Source organism: Dendrobates tinctorius, unplaced genomic scaffold (genome assembly GCF_039654945.1).
Source record: "Dendrobates tinctorius isolate UK_male_01 unplaced genomic scaffold, ASM3965494v1 ptg000091l, whole genome shotgun sequence".
NCBI classification, from domain to species: domain Eukaryota; kingdom Metazoa; phylum Chordata; class Amphibia; order Anura; family Dendrobatidae; genus Dendrobates; species Dendrobates tinctorius.
The window spans coordinates 7,501-25,828 of NW_027361759.1; the positions used below are offsets into that span (position 1 = coordinate 7,501).

Genomic DNA, 18,328 nt, shown 5'->3' on the forward strand with positions numbered 1-18,328 from the left:
TTTAGTTAGTATAACGGCACCAAACTGACACTGTCTGTAGGTTACTCAGCATAATCCTGCTGCTAATAGGTTCCCTTTAAGGGTATGTGCACATGTTGCGGATTGCTGTGCGGAATCTGCATCTTTTGGCAGAATCTCGGGTCAAAATCCACACTTTTTTTTTATGCGGACTTCCTGCGGATTTGGCCTGCGTTTTTACACCTGCGGATTCCTGTAATGGGTGTAAAAACGCTGCGGAATCCGCACAAAGAATTGACATGCTGTGGAGAAAAACCTGCTGCGTTTCCGCTCGGATTTTTCCGCAGCATGTGCACAACGTTTTTTTCCCCCCATAGAATAACATTGTACTGTAAATCACTTGCGGATCTGCAGGGGCAAATCCGCTGCAAATCTGCAGCATGTGCACATACCCTTACTCTGCTGCTTGCAGATTGTCTTCTTCCTGTGTTGTCTGCCATATGCAGTTTTGGGGATCTTTTCCTGAGAATCAGACCAAACGAATAGTTAGGCAGAAATGTACTGCATGTGTTCTGTTTTGTGGAGAACAAGGACATTCTACATTTATATTGTGAGCATTCCCTTGTATTTACATATGTGTGTATATATACACTAGGAGTATATACTTTTTTTTTTTTTTTTTTTGGTACATAAATTACATTATAGAAAATTATTGCAATTTTTTTTTTCTCCCATAGCTTGTGAAACTTCCTTGTCAGACCAACATCATTACTATTCTTGAATCGTATGTTAAACACTTTGCCATAAATGCAGCGTTTTCAGCAAATGAAAGATTTAGGCATCATCAGACCACGTCAAATGTCAACATGAATGTACACTATGTTCCACCTGAGAAAAAGTAAGATATTTCAATATGTTTATTTGGGCTGCCTTGTTTTTTAACATAATTAAAACATGCATTTTTGACATCTGTATATTATGTTGTCATCCACTGATTACATTTTACAGGGGTATTCATGATATTAAATTGTTAGCGTGAAAATAAGCGAGTTTGCAATTCACTTGCTTTTTGTATCTGTTGTCATTTTCCTGCAATTGGGGCTTTTGTTTTATATAGTGTATAGCTGGTTTCCATTGAGTTACACCACTAATTCCTGCTCTGAGTCGAATGCGCAGTAGTTAAAGCGAACCTGGCACCAGGTTTGACCGATGTGAGATACAGCTACATGACTGATACAGTTGTGGCCAAAAGTATTGACATCCCTGCAATTCTGTCCGATAATACTCAGTTTCTTCCTGAAAATGATTGCAAACACAAATTCTTTGGTATTATCTTCATTTAATTTGTCTTAAATGAAAAAACACAAAAGAGAATGAAGCAAAAAGCAAAACATTGATCATTTCACACAAAACTCCAAAAATGGGCCAGACAAAAGTATTGGCACCCTCAGCCTAATACTTGGTTGCACAACCTTTAGCCAAAATAACTGCGACCAACCGCTTCCGGTAACCATCAATGAGTTTCTTACAATGCTCTGCTGGAATTTTAGACCATTCTTTGGCAAACTGCTCCAGGTCCCTGATATTTGAAGGGTGCCTTCTCCAAACTGCCATTTTTAGATCTCTCCACAGGTGTTCTATGGGATTCAGGTCTGGACTCATTGTTGGCCACCTTAGAAGTCTCCAGTGCTTTCTCTCAAACCATTTTCTAGTGCTTTTTGAAGTGTGTTTTGGGTCATTGTCCTGCTGAAAGACCCATGACCTCTGAGGGAGACCCAGCTTTCTCACACTGGGCCCTACATTATGCTGCAAAATTTGTTGGTAGTCTTCTGACTTCATAATGCCATGCACATGGTCAAGCTGTCCAATGCCAGAGGCAGCAAAGCAACCCAAAAACATCAGAGAACCTCAGACATGTTTGACTGTAGGGACCGTGTTCTTTTCTTTGAATGCCTCTTTTTTTTTTTCTCCTGTAAACTGTATGTTGATGCCTTTGCCCAAAAAGCTCTACTTTTGTCTCATCTGACCAGAGAACATTCTTCCAAAACGTTTTAGGCTTTTTCAGGTAAGTTTTGGCAAACTCCAGCCTGGCTTTTTTATGTCTCGGGGTAAGAAGTGGGGTCTTCCTGGGTCTCCTACCATACTATCCCTTTTCATTCAGACGCCGACGGATAGTACGGGTTGACACTGTTGTACCCTCGGATTGCAGGGAAGCTTGAACTTGTTTGGATGTTAGTCGAGGTTCTTTATCCAACATCCGCACAATCTTGCATTGAAATCTCTTGTCAATTTTTCTTTTCCGTACACATTTAGGGAGGTTAGCCACAGTGCCATGGGCTTTAAACTTCTTGATGACACTGCGCACAGTAGACACAGGAACATTCAGGTCTTTGGAGATGGACTTGTAGCCTTGAGATTGCTCATGCTTCCTCACAATTTGGTTTCTCAAGTCCTCAGACAGTTCTTTGGTCTTCTTTCTTTTCTCCATGCTCAATGTGGTACACACAAGGACACAGGACAGAGGTTGAGCAACTTTAATCCATGTCAACTGGCTGCAAGTGTGATTTAGTTATTGCCAACACCTGTTAGGTGCCACAGGTAAGTTACAGGTGCTGTTAATTACACAAATTAGAGACGCATCACATGATTTTTCGAACAGTGCCAATACTTTTGTCCACCCTCTTTTTTATGTTTGGTGTGGAATTATATCCAATTTGACTTTAGGACAATTCTTCTGTGTTTTTTCATTTAAGACAAATTAAATGAAGATAATAATACCAAAGAATTTGTGTTTGCAATCATTTTCAGGAAGAAACTGAGTATTATCTGACAGAATTGCAGGGGTGTCAATACTTTTGACCACAACTGTATACAGCATTCTATAATGCCGTATATAAGCCCCCAACCAGACCTGCAAGAGAAGAAAAAGCTTTTTATTGTACTCTCCTGCAGGGTGGTCTGGTCCGAGGGGTGTTGGAGTGTTGCTGGTCTTGGTCCAGCGCATCCCTGCTTGCGATGCCGTCCTCCATCTTGTTTCGTGTGGATGACGCATCCCTGCATTCCACGGTCTCGACGGCACCGCGCTCTTGCACAAGTGTACTTCTCTACTCTGACTACAGTAAAGTACTGCAGTGCGCATGGGCCAGGACTCTTTGACACTTCCCAGCACCTGTGCACTGCATTACTTTGCTCTGCCCACAACAGGGCATAGAAGTACGCCTGCACAGCAGCGCGATGTCGGGGGAGACTGGATGACACATCATCCACATGAAATAGGGCTGGATCTCAAGACGAAGGGAGGTGCCAAACCAAGAAGAGTGACACCCCTCAGACTGGACTTCCCCGCAGGGAGACGGAGATTGGTGTTATCACAGATGAGTGGGCTTCGGTGCTGGAATACATACCCAATCTTTCGCTTAGTGAGCCCAAACAACTCTCACAGCTGTATGTCATTCAGAGTATACAGATCACCTGAAATTTTATTTAAATAGGTCTTAGAAATTATTCTGGATGCCTGAGGTGCACCCAACAGGAAGCAGGAATATTACATGTTATGGTCATGCCCTCTTCTGCACTCATATTGGGGAGCAGTTTTGGGGCATATTATTTATTAATAATAATAATAATAATAATAATTATATAGCACCATTGGTTCCATGGTGCTGTACGTGAGAAGGGGTTACATACAGATATCACTTACAGTAAACTAACAATCACAGACTGATATAGAGGGGAGAGAGGACCCTGCCCTTTCGGGCTTACATGCTACAGGATGGTGGGGAAGGAGACAGTAGGTTGGGGGGTTACAGCAGTTCTAGTGACGGTGAGGCGGTAGCTCCAGTAGTCGTGAGGAGGCAGCGGGGATCACTGCAGGCTGTAGGCTTTCCTGAAGAGGTGGGTTTTCAGCTTCCGTCTGAAGGATCCGAGTGTGGTTGATAGCCAGACTTGTTGGGGCAGGGAATTCCAGAGGATGGGGGCTATTCAGGAGGGGGGGGGGGGGGGGGGGGGGGGGGGGAGGATGATATCAGTTCAGATTTGACCACACTGAGTTTGAGGAAGCGAGAGGAGAAGGAGGATATGGCTGATAGACACTCTGGGATTCTGGAGAGCTGAGAGAATCAGCCTATGGGTGCATAGTGACTAGTAATCCTCTCACCTGCATACTTGGATATGTAGATTAACTGTGTGCTGTTGAGATTGGGAAGCTTGCCATTGCTCTGGATTTGTGCAAATCCCCTCCCGACAGAGTTTATTAATCAAGTTGAGTTCCTCATATCCTTGCAGAAAAGGGTATACCTCAAAAGAGAGAAAAGTAAATATTTTGATAAATCATGGGGTCCCTGTCTTGGAGTTTACCAGCGATCAGCCTCAATAGGATCTTGTTAGATGTGTATCAGTTGCTATGGAATCTCTACGCATTGCGTTCACAAATGCCAGTCGGTTATATGCCTTAAGACTTGACTTGTCTTGACCGACCTGACATTATTTTTTTGTATGGTCGTATATCTATGATATGGTATTCTGAATAACAAATGTTTGGGGGGGGTTCAGGGGAGGGTGTAACAGTTATGAAATTAATAAAAGATTTACTTGATTCCAAAAAAATCCAGGACAGGAGTTAACTGGCAGAGAAATTTAGTCTTCTCCAGCCAATTAATTTCCATACATCAGTTTGCAGGTCTGCTCTTACTGCTTCCTGGGTCCTGACAAGCTGCTATTATAAATATTGCAAAATCTCCCTCCTTGACCACCAGCTGCACCCACAACAGTTTTCCTAAGGGCTCATACTTGCACGCGAGAAACTTGGACGAGTCTTGCAGGTGAATACCCGGCACTGCCGCCGGCAGTTGGATCAGAGCGTTCAGCTGCATAGAAATACATACAGCTGAATGCTCTGATCAGAGTACCTGCGGCAGTGCCGGGTATTCACGTGCGAGACTCGTCCGAGTTTCTCGCATGTGACTATGAGCCCAAATCGTGGCTTTCACTTTCCTGAGCTGTGTTCTTGTTCAAATGCTGTTATCTTTGTATTTACAAAGAACATACAGTAGTGTAGACTTGAGTTGGGGAAAAAAACACTGGTAGCTGAATGTTGCAACAAAGCCTGTGCTGAGCATGTATTTACATTAATACTAAAAGCTACGTTAAACATAACGATGTCCCAGCGATCCCACCAACGATCCGACATGGATGGAATCGCTGGCACATAGTTAGGCTGATCGCTGGTGACCTGTCACATAAACTCACCAGCGAGCAAGCTGATACCTAGGGTAAACAGCGGGTATCCAAGAGCCGTGCGGCTCTTGGGTACCTGCTGTTTACCCTAGATACCAGCGTACAGCGTCGCTGATTGTTGTCTCCCGCTGCCACACGCAGCGATGCATGCTGGCCAGCGGGAAACCAACAATCAAAAAATGTGCAAGTTAGTCCTGGGCCAATCAGCGATACCCGGCGGGGGGGCGGCGGTCGCTGATTCATGTCAGCTAAAAATTACCTTTTAACAGGAACCTAACTGCTTCCCCAGAACCCCAAAAAACACCACTATATATTTGATAATTTTATATTTTCTAACCAGCCTTTTTATTGTCTTATTGGTTTTTAAATTTATTTAAGGAAAATTGATGCTTAGCTCAGCTTTGCCCAGCATGAAAACATTGCCCCTTATATGTTGAAGCATCCAAAAAAAAAATCAAGAAATCTTAAAGAATGGCATAGACACTGAATTTGTGGCATAAAACTCAAACCCATTTATGTTATACAGCAGGACATTTGATCCAAAATTTAGGTTTTGGAGTGGAAAGTCTTGACTAGAATCTCATAGAATTCCATGGTGTGCCAAGAACTAGAAGCGACAGCTCTTGCTCAAAGACCCTTTACTAAAGCTGAATTAAACCATTCTACAGAAGGTAGACTTCATCACAAGTTCTTATGTTTTTGCCGATTGCTTTTCTGCAGTTGTCCATGCCTAGAATATCACAACCAGTTGCTAGGTTTAGGGGGCAATTGCTTTAACGTAATAAGTAAGAAATGGTATAAACAGTTAATGTTAATCAATGTATAATACTCAATGCTTATTGGATACAGCATCTATTTCTCTAATACCCTCCACAACCGCACCACAGGAGGTTGCTCCCTAATTAGGGACAGATAGCTAGAAGGAATATAGAGCACACACTGGGTCTAAAGGTACTGTCACACTTAGCGATGCACCAGCGATCCCGACAACGATCCCAACAACAATACGGATCGCTGGTGCATCGCTAAGTGGTCGCTAGTGAGCTGCCACACAGGCAGATCTCACCAGCGACATAGCAGCGGTCGGAGGTCGCTATGTACCTGTCAGACGAGGTGATCCTGACGTCCTCCCGCCCGCGTCGCTCGTCGGCGCCACAGGAAGCCGACGACGAGAAACGGCCCAGGCTGTTCTCGCGCGATCAGCGGGGCAGCCGGTCGGAGGTAAGTATCACACATAGCGATATCGCTACTGTGTCACAAAACCAGTGACGTTACAGCGATATTGCTAGCGATATCGTTTAGTGTGACGGGGCCTTTATCCAGGATAAAAGAAATGTTCATGAGAGAATTCAAATTTACTCACCTATTGTGGTTGTGTGAGGCGCAACCACTGTGCTTGGCATTGGCGGCTACTGCAAGCCCCGAAGCAATGATTCTATGTTGAATCAAGAGAATGGGGCATCAGGCTGCGCTGCTCTCCTGTAAGAATCATCTACCAGTGGAGTCCAAGTAGATACAATAGAGAAATAGACTTTATTTCTACACCCCATTCTCTTTATTCAACATAGAATAATTAGGGACAGGAAACAGAGGTTAAATAGCCCGTCACCACCTTCTATGCTCCGTTTTTCCTGTCCCTAAGGAATAAAATGGTTATCTGTGGGGTGCTGTGGCCTCAGCTTACCTGAGAGCAAGCCGGGCTGCATAGGTTGATCCCGCTGCTTTCCTCCTCATACAGCTCCCGCAGAGAGCGACCTCACCAATCTCCTGTGCCTCAGGGTAATGCTGTGTGGAGTCAGGGCTGCAGTCTTCCTGTAGCTCCCCAGCTGCAGTCTTCCTCCCCTCCATGTCTGCGTGTGACACTTATGCAGGAAGTGCCAGCAGTTCCCAGGATCCTTCTGTGTGTAACGTCACTTACGGGTGTGTTTCAGTGTGGAATACATGGCATCGCAAGTGGGAAATTTGAAAATGGATCCCTAGGCTGTTTTTTTTTTTTTTCCTTCTAAAAAAGAGGAAACTTTTTATCCCATTGGATGAGGGCATGATGAATAACGGTAGGAAGACCCTGATGGGAAGACACCTTTTAATGTAGGAAAAAAGTATTTGACTATGGAAGGTGTGGTGTCACTAAGATCTGCATCTGCAGAGCCCAGCGTGAACCCAGGCCCAATAAGTATTGCTGGTATGGGCAAGTTCCCACCCCTTGGGCAGGATCCTTGTTTAGGTTATCTCCTCTTTTTTTGTGGTAGGGAGACAAGGATCATGCACAGAGTGAGGGAGATAACTGTGACCTACAAATGCACCATCTGTAGTAAAAAGCGCACTTTTGCCATCCAAAAATCTTTGCCAGGGATGTATGGAGAAGATCATAAAAGGGAGAACCGCCTTCCCTTATGGAAGAAGTAAGGGGAATGGTACAGCAGGAGACTGAGATGAAAATCTGTCTCTATGGGTTCGCCATCAGCAAAAAAGTGGAAGTACAATCCTAGGGATTGATCTTGCTAAGGCAGACATTTCAATCTTTGACGAGTGGCTGGAAGAAAGGAAATTTAAGCCTGAATTCGAACTTGGAGGATGCTAAAAACTATTACTGTTCCTCTGAGGATATGATGGAGGAACTGTCAGCTGTGACAAATACTATGGCGAAAAGACTACTTGAATCGTTAAGGTTGAGATGTTTGAAGGGTACAAGTCAAAGAAGAAGATGGTATTCCCCATTCATGACGGCATACAGAGTCTAATACTGGATGAATGGGGGGCTTCCGGAGAAGCGGCTGACTATTCCAGAAGACATGAAGGATAGAATACCCCTGATGAAGACATAGCCAAATGTTGGTCTGAGATTCCAAAAGTGGATATACAGGTTGCGAGAGTGGCAATGAAGACTACGTATTTGAGGATTTTTCTCGGCTCAAAGGTCCGATGGACCGGAAAATGGACAGTTTTTATTTAGGAAGTCTTGAGGAAACATCTGCGGCTTCACTGAAGACTAATGTCTTAACTTGTATAGCAAGATCCATGTTCTGTTGGCTACGTCAGCTGGAAGAACATCTCTGTAGGGGTATTCCTAGAGAAGACCTACGTTGATTTCTAGTAGATGCTTCAGTGAAGGCAGTCAGGATAGCTTATAAGATCTTTTGGTCTTGTCTAACTCCTTAAGAACAACTCTGGTTGAAGATGTGGAGCGGAGATATAAAGTCCAAACTTTGCTCCATTCCCTTTAGAGGAGAATATGCATTCGGATCTGCTCTGCATGATGTTTTTAAGAAATGGCATCGGATAAGAAGAAATCGCTACTGGAACCAAATATCTATAAGAAATATCCTTTTGTCTATCACAGGCCCAAACACTACAGTGCAAAGGGAAGGGTAAATATGGTTGCTGGAGTTTTCCTAGAGGAGGAAGAGGGAAAATTATTTTACAGAACTAGTGCTGAGGCAATGACCCCAGGTATGTAGTAGGCACACCGCGAAGTTTCTCTGTGGCAAGAAATATCATCAGACTGAGATTCGAGAATCTGTTGAAGTAGGGTCAAAAATTGAGTTTTCATCTTATCTGCCTCTGAGGCTAGAAAAAACATCTGTCATCCCCAAAACTACAAGAGATCATGATATCAAGGCTCCAAGACCTGCAGGAGTCAAGTAATGGCACTAATTCCAGTGATCGAACAGGGCAGGGGCCACTATTCTTTGGGGTTGGTTTTTTTTTTTTTTTTTTTTTTTTATTAAAAATCCCTCACCCCCTCCCTTAAAAAAAAAAAAAAAACCCCAAAAAACAGGCTTACAGAATACTATATCTGAAATGCCTGACTCACCATGTCTTGCACAGAAGATTCAAAATGGAATCTAAAATCCACAATTCCACTGACAATTCATGGCAACCAGCGATCGTCTTCAAGAGGCTTACTACCACGTGTCCATACATCCTTCTTGCCCGAAATTTCTGAGATTTGCATTCAAATAAGGACATAAGATCTGCCTTTACCAATTCAGCGGCCTTCCTTCTGGGATTTCTTTAGTGCCTCAAATTTTTTCAAAACTCATTGCGTAAGTGGTAACATTCGTAAGAAAAAAACATCTGTATCATCCCCTACTTAGACGATTTCTTAATGGCTCCCTCGGTTTGAGGAATGTGGCCACCAGTCAGTCCTTGAACTTCAGGGAGTTAAAGGCAGTAGAAGAGACCCACAAGGCATCAACATCTCTGCATTCATGTCAAAGTTTCTTTGGACAACATGACTACAGTGGCACACCTGAAATGTCAGGGGAGCATGAGATGTGAAAATCTGCAGAAAATTTCAGCAAGAATCTTTGCATGGGCAGAATATCCCCCTCCTGTCTTTGCCAGCTCTCTACTTAAGAGGTTCTGACAAAATTCAAGCAAATTTTTTAAGCAATAGGGATTTACATAAAGGAAAATGGAGTCTGAATACAGATATCTTTCACATGATTAAAAAAAAAAAAAAGATGGGGTCATCAAGAGGTGTGTCTCTGCAAATCCTCAAAATGCAAAAGTAAAACCATTCTTTTCCTTTTTTTCTTTTCTTTCTTTTTTTTTTTTTCTGAATACCAAGGACGCTTTAGCGGAGGTAGATGCATTTGCCCACCATTGGAAGGTCAGGCTGTTTATGCATATAATAATAATAATAATAATCTTTATATAGCGCCAACATATTCCGCAGCGCTTTACAGTTTAACAGTTTCAAAACACAAGTCATAAGTAACAACGCTAACAATACAATAATTAAAGCAAAATAAGACGACCCTGCTCGTGAGAGCGTACAATCTACAATGAGGTGAGGGAGATACAGCGTACAGGTGTGTATTTACAATGGTGTATTTACAATGAAGGTCCAGCCATCTTGCAGGAGTGAAGGATGGATGGAGATAGTGAATGGGCTACACACGCACACTTACACAGAGAATGACTTTGATTAGTGAATGTGATAGGCCGCTCTGAACAGGTGTGTTTTGAGGGAGCGCCTAAAACTATGCAAATTGTGGATAGTCCTGATTTCTTGGGGTAGAGCATTCCAGAGGATAGGAGCAGCACGGGAGAAGTCTTGGAGTCGGGAGTGGGAGGTACGGATTAGTGCAGAGGTTAGTCGAAAGTCGTTTGCAGAGCGCAGCGATCGGCTAGGCCGATAGACAGAAATGAGAGAAGAGATGTAAGGTGGTGCCGCACTGTGGAGAGCTTTGTGGGTGAGAACAAGTACTTTGAATTGGATCCTATAATGAATGGGCAGCCAATGTAAGGACTGGCGAAGAGCGGATGCGTCCGAGTACCGATTACCCAGATGGATGATCCTGGCTGCTGCATTGAGTATGGACTGGAGAGGGGATAGTCGAGTGACGGGGAGGCCAATTAATAGAGCGTTGCAGTAATCCAGGCGAGAGTGGATCAATGCAACAGTGAGGGTTTTTGTTTCCATAGTGAGAAAAGGGCGGATTCTAGAGATGTTCTTTAGGTGTAAGCGGCAAGAGCGGGCAAGGGATTATATATGGGATGTAAAGGAGAGATTGGTGTCAAACATAACACCCAGACAGCGCACCTGCTGCCGGGGTGTTATTGTGGTACCACCCACGGAGAAGGAAATGTCAGATTTAGGGAGGTTAGTAGACGGCGGGAGCAGAAGAAGTTCAGTTTTGGAGAGGTTGAGTTTCAGATAGAGAGCGGACATGATATTGGCAACTGCGGACAGACAGTCACTGGCGTTCTGTAGTACAGCGGGGGTAAGGTCGGGGGAAGACGTGTATAGTTGTGTGTCATCAGCATAAAGATGGTACTGAAAGCCAAATCTGCTGATGGTCTGTCCAATTGGGGCCGTGTAGAGAGAGAAAAGAAGGGGGCCAAGGACTGAGCCCTGAGGTACCCCGACAGCAAGAGGAAGAGGAGATGACGTGGAGCCAGAGAACAAAACACTGAAGGAGCGGTCAGAGAGATAGGAAGAGAACCAGGAGAGTGCAGTGTCCTTAATGCCTAGTGACTGGAGCCTAGAGAGTAGGAGATGGTGGTCAACAGTATCGAAAGCTGCAGATAGGTCAAGAAGAATGAGCAGAGAGTGGTCACCGTTACGTTTTGCTGTCAGAATGTCATTGGTCACTTTGATGAGTGCAGTTTCAGTCGAATGTAGGGGGCGGAAGCCGGACTGTGAAGGGTCTAGAAGGGAGTGAATGGAGAGGTAACGGGTAAGGCGGGAGTAAACTAGGCGTTCCAAAAGTTTAGAGATGAAGGGGAGATTGGAGACTGGTCTGTAGTTGTTTGTGCAGGATGGGTCGAGAGCAGGTTTCTTTAGTAGTGGAGTAACGATGGCGTGTTTGAAGGAGGATGGGAAAATGCCCGAGGAGAGGGAGAGATTAAAGATTGTAGTTAGGTGGGTTGTGACGACTGGAGAGAGAGACTGGAGGAGATGTGAGGGAATGGGGTCGGTAGTGCATGTAGTCGGACGAGAAGAAGAGAGGAGTCTGGAGACTTCTTCTTCTGTTATGGGATCAAATGTGGAGAGTGAGCCAGGGGAGATGTAGGAAGGGATGGGAGTCACAGCACTTGGTGGTTGGGAGCAGATTTCTTGACGGATATTATCTATTTTTTCTGTAAAGTGGGAGGCCAGGTCATCAGCACAAATGTCTGTGATAGGGGCTTGTGCTTTTGGCCTGAGGAGGGAGTGAAAAGTGTCAAAAAGTTTCTTGGGGTTGTTGGCTAGTGAGGAGATCAGGGTGGTGAAGTAGGTCTGTTTGGCAAGGTGAAGGGCAGCGTTATAGGTTCTTAACATAAATTTGAAGTGGATGAAGTCTTCTGGTGTGCGGGTTTTTCTCCATAGGCGTTCAGCACTCCTGGAGCATCGCTGGAGAAGTTGAGTTTGCGATGTGAGCCAGGGCTCTTTTGCTCTGTGTTTGGAGGTTCTGAGGGTGAGGGGAGCTACTTGGTCAAGGGTGCTTCTAAGAGTGTCATTGTAGTGATGAACAGCCAGATTAGGACAGGAAAGAGAGGAGATTGGGGACAGAGATGAGTGTAGGGAATCTGAAAGTGTCTGAGGGTTAATAGCTTGTAGATTTCTGACTGTGTGGTAGGTAGGAATGAGCTGGGGTGGGCGAGGATTTGTGAGCGTGAAAGAGAGAATGTTGTGGTCAGAGAGTGGAAGCGATGAGTTGTTTAGGTGGGAGATTGAACAGAGCCGGCAGAAGACCAGATCAAGGGTGTTACCGTCCTTATGTGTCTCAGAGGTTGAAAGCTGTGAGAGGCCTAGAGAGGTGGTTAGTGATAGAAGCTGGGATGCATATGTGGAATTAGGGCTGTTAATAGGGATGTTGAAGTCTCCCAGGATGAGGGTTGGTAGTTCTGAGGACATGAAGTGTGGCAGCCAGGCTGAAAAGTGGTCAAGGAAGAGGGTGGGTGAGCCTGGGGGCCGGTATATGACCGCTACCCTGAGGGAGAGGGGACGGAAGAGCCTGATGGTGTGGACCTCAAAAGAAGGGAATAAGAGTGATGGGACAGGGGGATGACCTGGAAAGTGCATTGTGGGGACAGGAGTATGCCAACTCCACCACCAGGTCTGTTTGTGGGTCTCGGGGAGTGAGAGAATTGTAAGCCACCGTAGGAAATGGCAGCAGGAGAGACAGTGTCAGAATCCTGAATCCAGGTTTCAGTGAGGGCCAACAGATTAAGAGAGTTGTTCAGAAAGTAGTTGTGTAGGAAAGGAAGCTTGTTACAAGCAGACCGTGGATTCCAGAGGGCACAATTAAAAGATTGAGATCAGGGAGTTCAAGTAATGTTAATCAGATTATTGTGGTTTCGATATGAGGTAGGGTAGGGGTCGAGGTTGGGGGATGGTGGACCAGGGTTGGGGGAGATGTCTCCTGAAATCAGTAGGAGAAGGAAGATAAAGAGCCAATAGTTGTTGGCATTGTAAGTAGTTTTTTTCTGCGATGTGTTTGGGCAAGATGGGCTGTGGTTTCTCAGGAAGGTGAGGAGTGTGTTGCATATCAACCTATTCCAATGCTGCCAAGAACACTGCAGAGACTCTGAGCAGAAGGTGTCAAGACTATCTTCATAGCACAGATATGACCAAAAAGAGGATGGTTTGGGACACTAAACGGCCTGAAGATAGAGGGTTCTTCCACCATTCCATGACCTGCTGCTTCAGAGTCGGATCTATAGCTGCCTGGCTTCTGCAGCCTCAATCCTATAGCGAAAGCCTCTCAGGGGGGGCGATCCATAACCTCCAGAAGAATAGGAAATGGGTCACAAATTCCATGTATGCTAAGTTTTTAGAAGACCTTCAGGTTATGGTATGGGTCCCTTCCTCTGGATCCTTTCTATCCAGACATTACCAAAATATTGGATTTCTTGCCGGATAGCTTGTCAAAACGATTAAAACCTAGTACCATCAAGGTCCAGGTGTCAGCCTTAAGTTCCTATTTTGATAGAAATCTGGTGGATCACCAATGGATAGAGACTTGACGCCTGCCTCTCGAATGCATCCATTGGAAAGATCCATTGGAATCCCATTGTGGAATTTGAAATATTGCACTAAAGGGTCTAACCACACTCCTTCCCTTCGAACCATTGTCCTTAATGCGTACTGTCATGGAAAACTGCATTTCTAGTCACCATAACAGCTAGAAGGGTGAGTGAAATCCAGGCCCTCTACCAGGGAACCATATCTAAAAATCCATGAAGATGGGATACTTCTCCAGCTAGACCCTTCATTCTCACCTAAAGTCTTAACAGACTTGTATGTCTCAGTAGATAGTCCTCCCTTCCTTTTGTCATAATTCTACAAATGGCAGAGAAGAATTCCTTGCTTTGGATGTCAGTATGTTGTAAGTAGTAGTGAATATTCCTTCTAAGGCCTGGAGGAAAGATCAAAATCTTTGTACAATACTGCGGTCTCAACAAAGGGAAGATCTCCAAGAAGGAAAAAAACGCTTGCAACCAGGATTAAGAAGGCTAAGTCAGAATTTATTTCCTCCAGAATTGCTGAAAGCTCATTTTACCAGAGCCCTGTCTGTCTCATGGGACGAGAGGGCTAGTGCCTCCATCGGACAGGGCTACTACCTCTTTCCACTCTTTCTCAAGATGACATGGGCTGTATTTTGATGTCAAATGGGGATTTAGCCTTTGGAAGGAAAGTCCTTCAAACAATTGTCCCTCGCTAGTATTATTCTTTGGTATTGCTCCTGTGGTGCTGTTGTGGAGGGTATTAGAGAAAATGGAACTATTTACCAGTAATTCAGTTTGTAAGACGCTCCTCCATAATAGCCCTTTTTGTTTTTTCGAATATTCTTGTGTTAATAAATGAAGCACTCATTCTGGTGTGGTCCTTTAGAAAAACGCTGAGGATAGGTGGGGCTATTTTACCTCTTTGGGTTTCTTGTCCCTGATGGGGAGACAACCTCCTGTGGTGGTGCTGTCGTGGAGGGTCTTAGAAGCTGAATTACTGATAAAATTACTTATTTTTTGTTTCTTAGTGTGGAACTGTGCAAAGAAATGGTGGATGGCTTAAGAATTACATTTGACTTCACTCTTCCACTGATACTCCTTTACCCATATGAGCAAGCACAATATAAGAAAGTGATCTCCTCTAAATTCTTCCTTCCAATCAGAGAAATTACATCAATTGGAAATAGGTATGGTGTGTTTTAATTTATTTTTTTTGTTCACTTACAAAGGCCATCTGTTAATCCTTTTTATTTTATTTAGAAACCAAGAGGAAGTATCTCCTAGTCCACCACTTTTGAACCCACCAACACCGCAGTCCATAGATAGCCAGCCCACCACTGGCGATTCAATAACTCCGAAGAGACGGAGAACCGAGCCAGACATCTTATCGTTGAGGCGCTCAACGCGACACAGTACAAGCTGTGATAGGATGTCTGAGAGTAGCGCTTCTCCCCAGCCTAAGCGACGACATCAAGACACGCCAACTTCAATGCCAAAGCTATTTCTTCACTTAGAAAAGAGTAGGTGATCTCCCATGCGCAAGCAATCCAAAAGCATTGTTTATTCGGACTCCCATGACAGCACCACGAGAGAGGGGATCCGCCCTATAGGAACAGGAAACCTACAGATACAAAAGGGTGGCACCTCTCCCACGCATCAGTTGGTTTCCTGTTCCTGAGGGGACGGGATCCTACAGAAGAATTGGATCCCAGGCCGGCCAGCCGACACCGGTAGCGAGGGGGTCTCCTACCTCGGCCTGGTTCGGATCTCCTGGAAGTCGCCACGGTGGCCCAGGATGGGTGTCACGGCGGTGGCGTGGACAGCAGGGAGCGGCGTCCGGAGGATGTCCGTCTCCGGAATTAAGCCGCCGCCGGTAAGTATACCCCCCCCGGGGATTCCCGGCTCCGGCGGCGCAGATATGTTGGCAGCGCTGTGCAGGGGGCTGCGACCGGGCGCTGCTCCGGAGCTCCCGGGCGTCCCGCGGGGTTTCCGGGGTAGCGGTGACGTCAGGGGGCGGGCGGAGGAGGCGCTTCCGGGTCAGCGCGCCACTGCGCATGCGCGGCGATTCCAAGATGGCGGCGCCCATCGGAAACACCGATGGCGCGGGGTCGGGCGCCAGCTGGGGTAGGGAGCTCCGTTAAGGGGGGGGGAGGGGCGCGGCATGGATACTGCTGACCGGAGGAGGGGGTATTTAGGCGGGACCCGGGCAGGGTACCTTGCCTTGGCCACATTACTACATGCAGCAGTGTGCAGCAGCAGTGGTAATGGAAAGCGATCGAGAGCAGCAGCAGCGGCAGAAGCAAGGGCAGCAGCGGCAAACATCACTGCCGCCCCTGGATGACCTTCGGCAGGTCAAACAGAAAAAGAAAGGGTCCCGTGACAGTAATGCGGGACGAAGTGACCAGTCCACTCGTAAGAGCTCCTCCAGGCAGACAGAAGCATCGACCGAAAGAAATCCCCCTCGTTCTCCGGTACTTGATTGTGGCACTGGTAAGTGATCTTCGTGAAAGTTCACTCAGTGACGGGACCCCCCTTCTGTGTGTTTCTTTTTCTAGGGAAAAAAAGCTACAAGTAAGAATAAGCATAGGGAATGCGCACTCTGTGCATGACCATTACCGGACGCGTGCCTCAAAAGATTGTGCCCCCCCTGTATTCAGCAGACGGTGGCAGAAGAGTCGCCTGCAGTAGCGGCGAGTTTGAGAGACATTGTCAGGGTAGAAATGAGGGAAACCCTAAAGTCCTTGTCTCGGCCGCAAAGTCTAAGGGGCGAGGTCCCGGCCGAGTCTGATTCCTTTAGAGTGGAGAAAAAGCAGAGACTCCCAGGCTTCATCTCCCTCGTCCTCCTCAGGAGAAGAGGACTCGGGGCGATTTTGTCTGCCTCTTGACCGGGTAGACAAGCTGGTCAAAGCAGTCAGAGGGACAATGGAGGTAGAGGAGCCTAAACCCCATTTATCCATGCAGGATGTCATGTTCGGTGGGCTGGAACAGAGGAAGCGGAGAGTCTTTCCGTTAAATCAAAAGATACAGGATCTGATCCACAGAGAGTGGAAAAAACCGGACAAAAGAGGGTCGCTACCACCAGCCCTCAAACGAAGATACCCCTTCGACGATCCAGCAGTAAGTTCTTGGGACAGAGCCCCCAAATTAGACGCTGCCATTGCGAAGGCATCAAAAAAATCCTCGCTCCCCTTTGAGGACATGGGATCCCTTAAAGATCCCTTAGACAGGAAAGCTGATACTTTCCTGAAAAACACCTGGGAGATGGCAGCCGGGTCCTTAAGACCAGCAGTGGCTTCAACGTGCACAGCCAGGTCCATGATGGTCTGGTTGGACCAGTTGGAGTCACAACTAAAACAGGGTACATCAAGACAGACAATTCTTGGGGCCCTACCGACCATCCAAGAGGGAGCAGCCATCCTGGCAGATGCCTCAGCGGATGCAGTGAGAATGGCCGTCAGAGCAGCAGGTCTCTCTAACGCAGCTTGCAGAGCCCTGTGGCTAAAGTGCTGGCAGGGAGACATCCAGTCCAGAGCAAAGCTCTGTGCGATTCCATGTGAGGGCGAATATTTGTTTGGAATTGTCCTAGACGAGCTGCTTGAAAAGGCGGGGGACGACAAGAAAAGATTCCCAAACCTTTCATCAGCGTCCTACCGTCGCCCATTTGGTAGAAGGAGATTTGGCCAGTGGAGAAGGCACAACTCTTCGCCTGTTAGAGATCGACCCAGATGGGAAGACAGAAGGAGACGAGGTACGGGCTATATGTTTACACGCTTGTCGAGAGATCAAAAGAAACCAAATCAATGACTAGCGGTTCCCGTGGGGGGTAGACTGTCATCCTTCTTCCCGGCATGGTCACAGATTACGAATAGTGACTGGGCGCGTAAGGTAATATCCACCGGGCTTAGGTTGGAATTTACCCAGATCCCGCGGGACACCTTTAAACTGACCCCCTTAAGATCTTCTCATCTCGAACAAGCGGCTTTAGAAGCGGAAGTCTTGAGCCTATGTCAGAAAAATGTTCTGGTAGAGGTTCCAGAGGCTGAAAGGGGAAGAGGGTTTTACTCTCCCCTGTTTCTAATCCAGAAACCTGATAACACATTCAGAACGATTATAAACCTTCGTTCCCTTAACGAGTTTTTGATTAATCATACATTCAAAATGGAGTCCATTAATACAACAATAAAAATATTGTTTAAAGGTTGTTTTATGGCAGTCATAGATTTGAAAGACGCGTACTATCATGTACCTATCCATACAGACTTCCAGCAGTTCCTGAGGGTGGCAGTTTCAGTAGAGGGCACAGTACGTCATTTTCAGTATAGAGCCCTTCCCTTTGGTCTCTCAGCAGCACCCAGGGTTTTTACAAAGTTAGTGGCCGAAGTTATGGCTCACTTACGAGAGGTTGACGTCTTAATCATTCCATATTTAGACGATTTCTTGATTGTAGGAAAATCGGTGGGTCATTGTAAATCCCAGATAGAAAAAGCTAGATCCAGGTTAGAAAACCTGGGATGGATTTTAAACTACGAGAAATCCCGACTCCAGCCCTTAAAAATACAGAAATTTTTAGGGTTGATACTAAATTCAGACACTCAGCGGTGCCTGCTACCACTAGATAAATTACAAAAGATACAGGAGCAGGTTCTTCTGGCAATGGATAATCCATCTATGACCCTCAGACAGGCCATGTCCC

General features: G+C 45.9%; 1 protein-coding gene across 1 annotated transcript in view; it reads left to right on the top strand.

Annotated features, from left to right (window-relative positions):
• Positions 1–669: 669 nt before the first annotated feature.
• Positions 670–18,328, top strand: part of MSL3 (MSL complex subunit 3) — a 37,880-nt gene continuing 20,221 nt past the window's right edge. Inside the window, exons 1-3 of the mRNA XM_073586147.1 lie at positions 670–856; positions 14,664–14,822; positions 14,896–15,155. Coding sequence (XP_073442248.1) covers positions 825–856; positions 14,664–14,822; positions 14,896–15,155 — 451 coding nt within the window. The 5' untranslated portion in view covers positions 670–824. The remainder of the gene's footprint in view (positions 857–14,663; positions 14,823–14,895; positions 15,156–18,328) is intronic.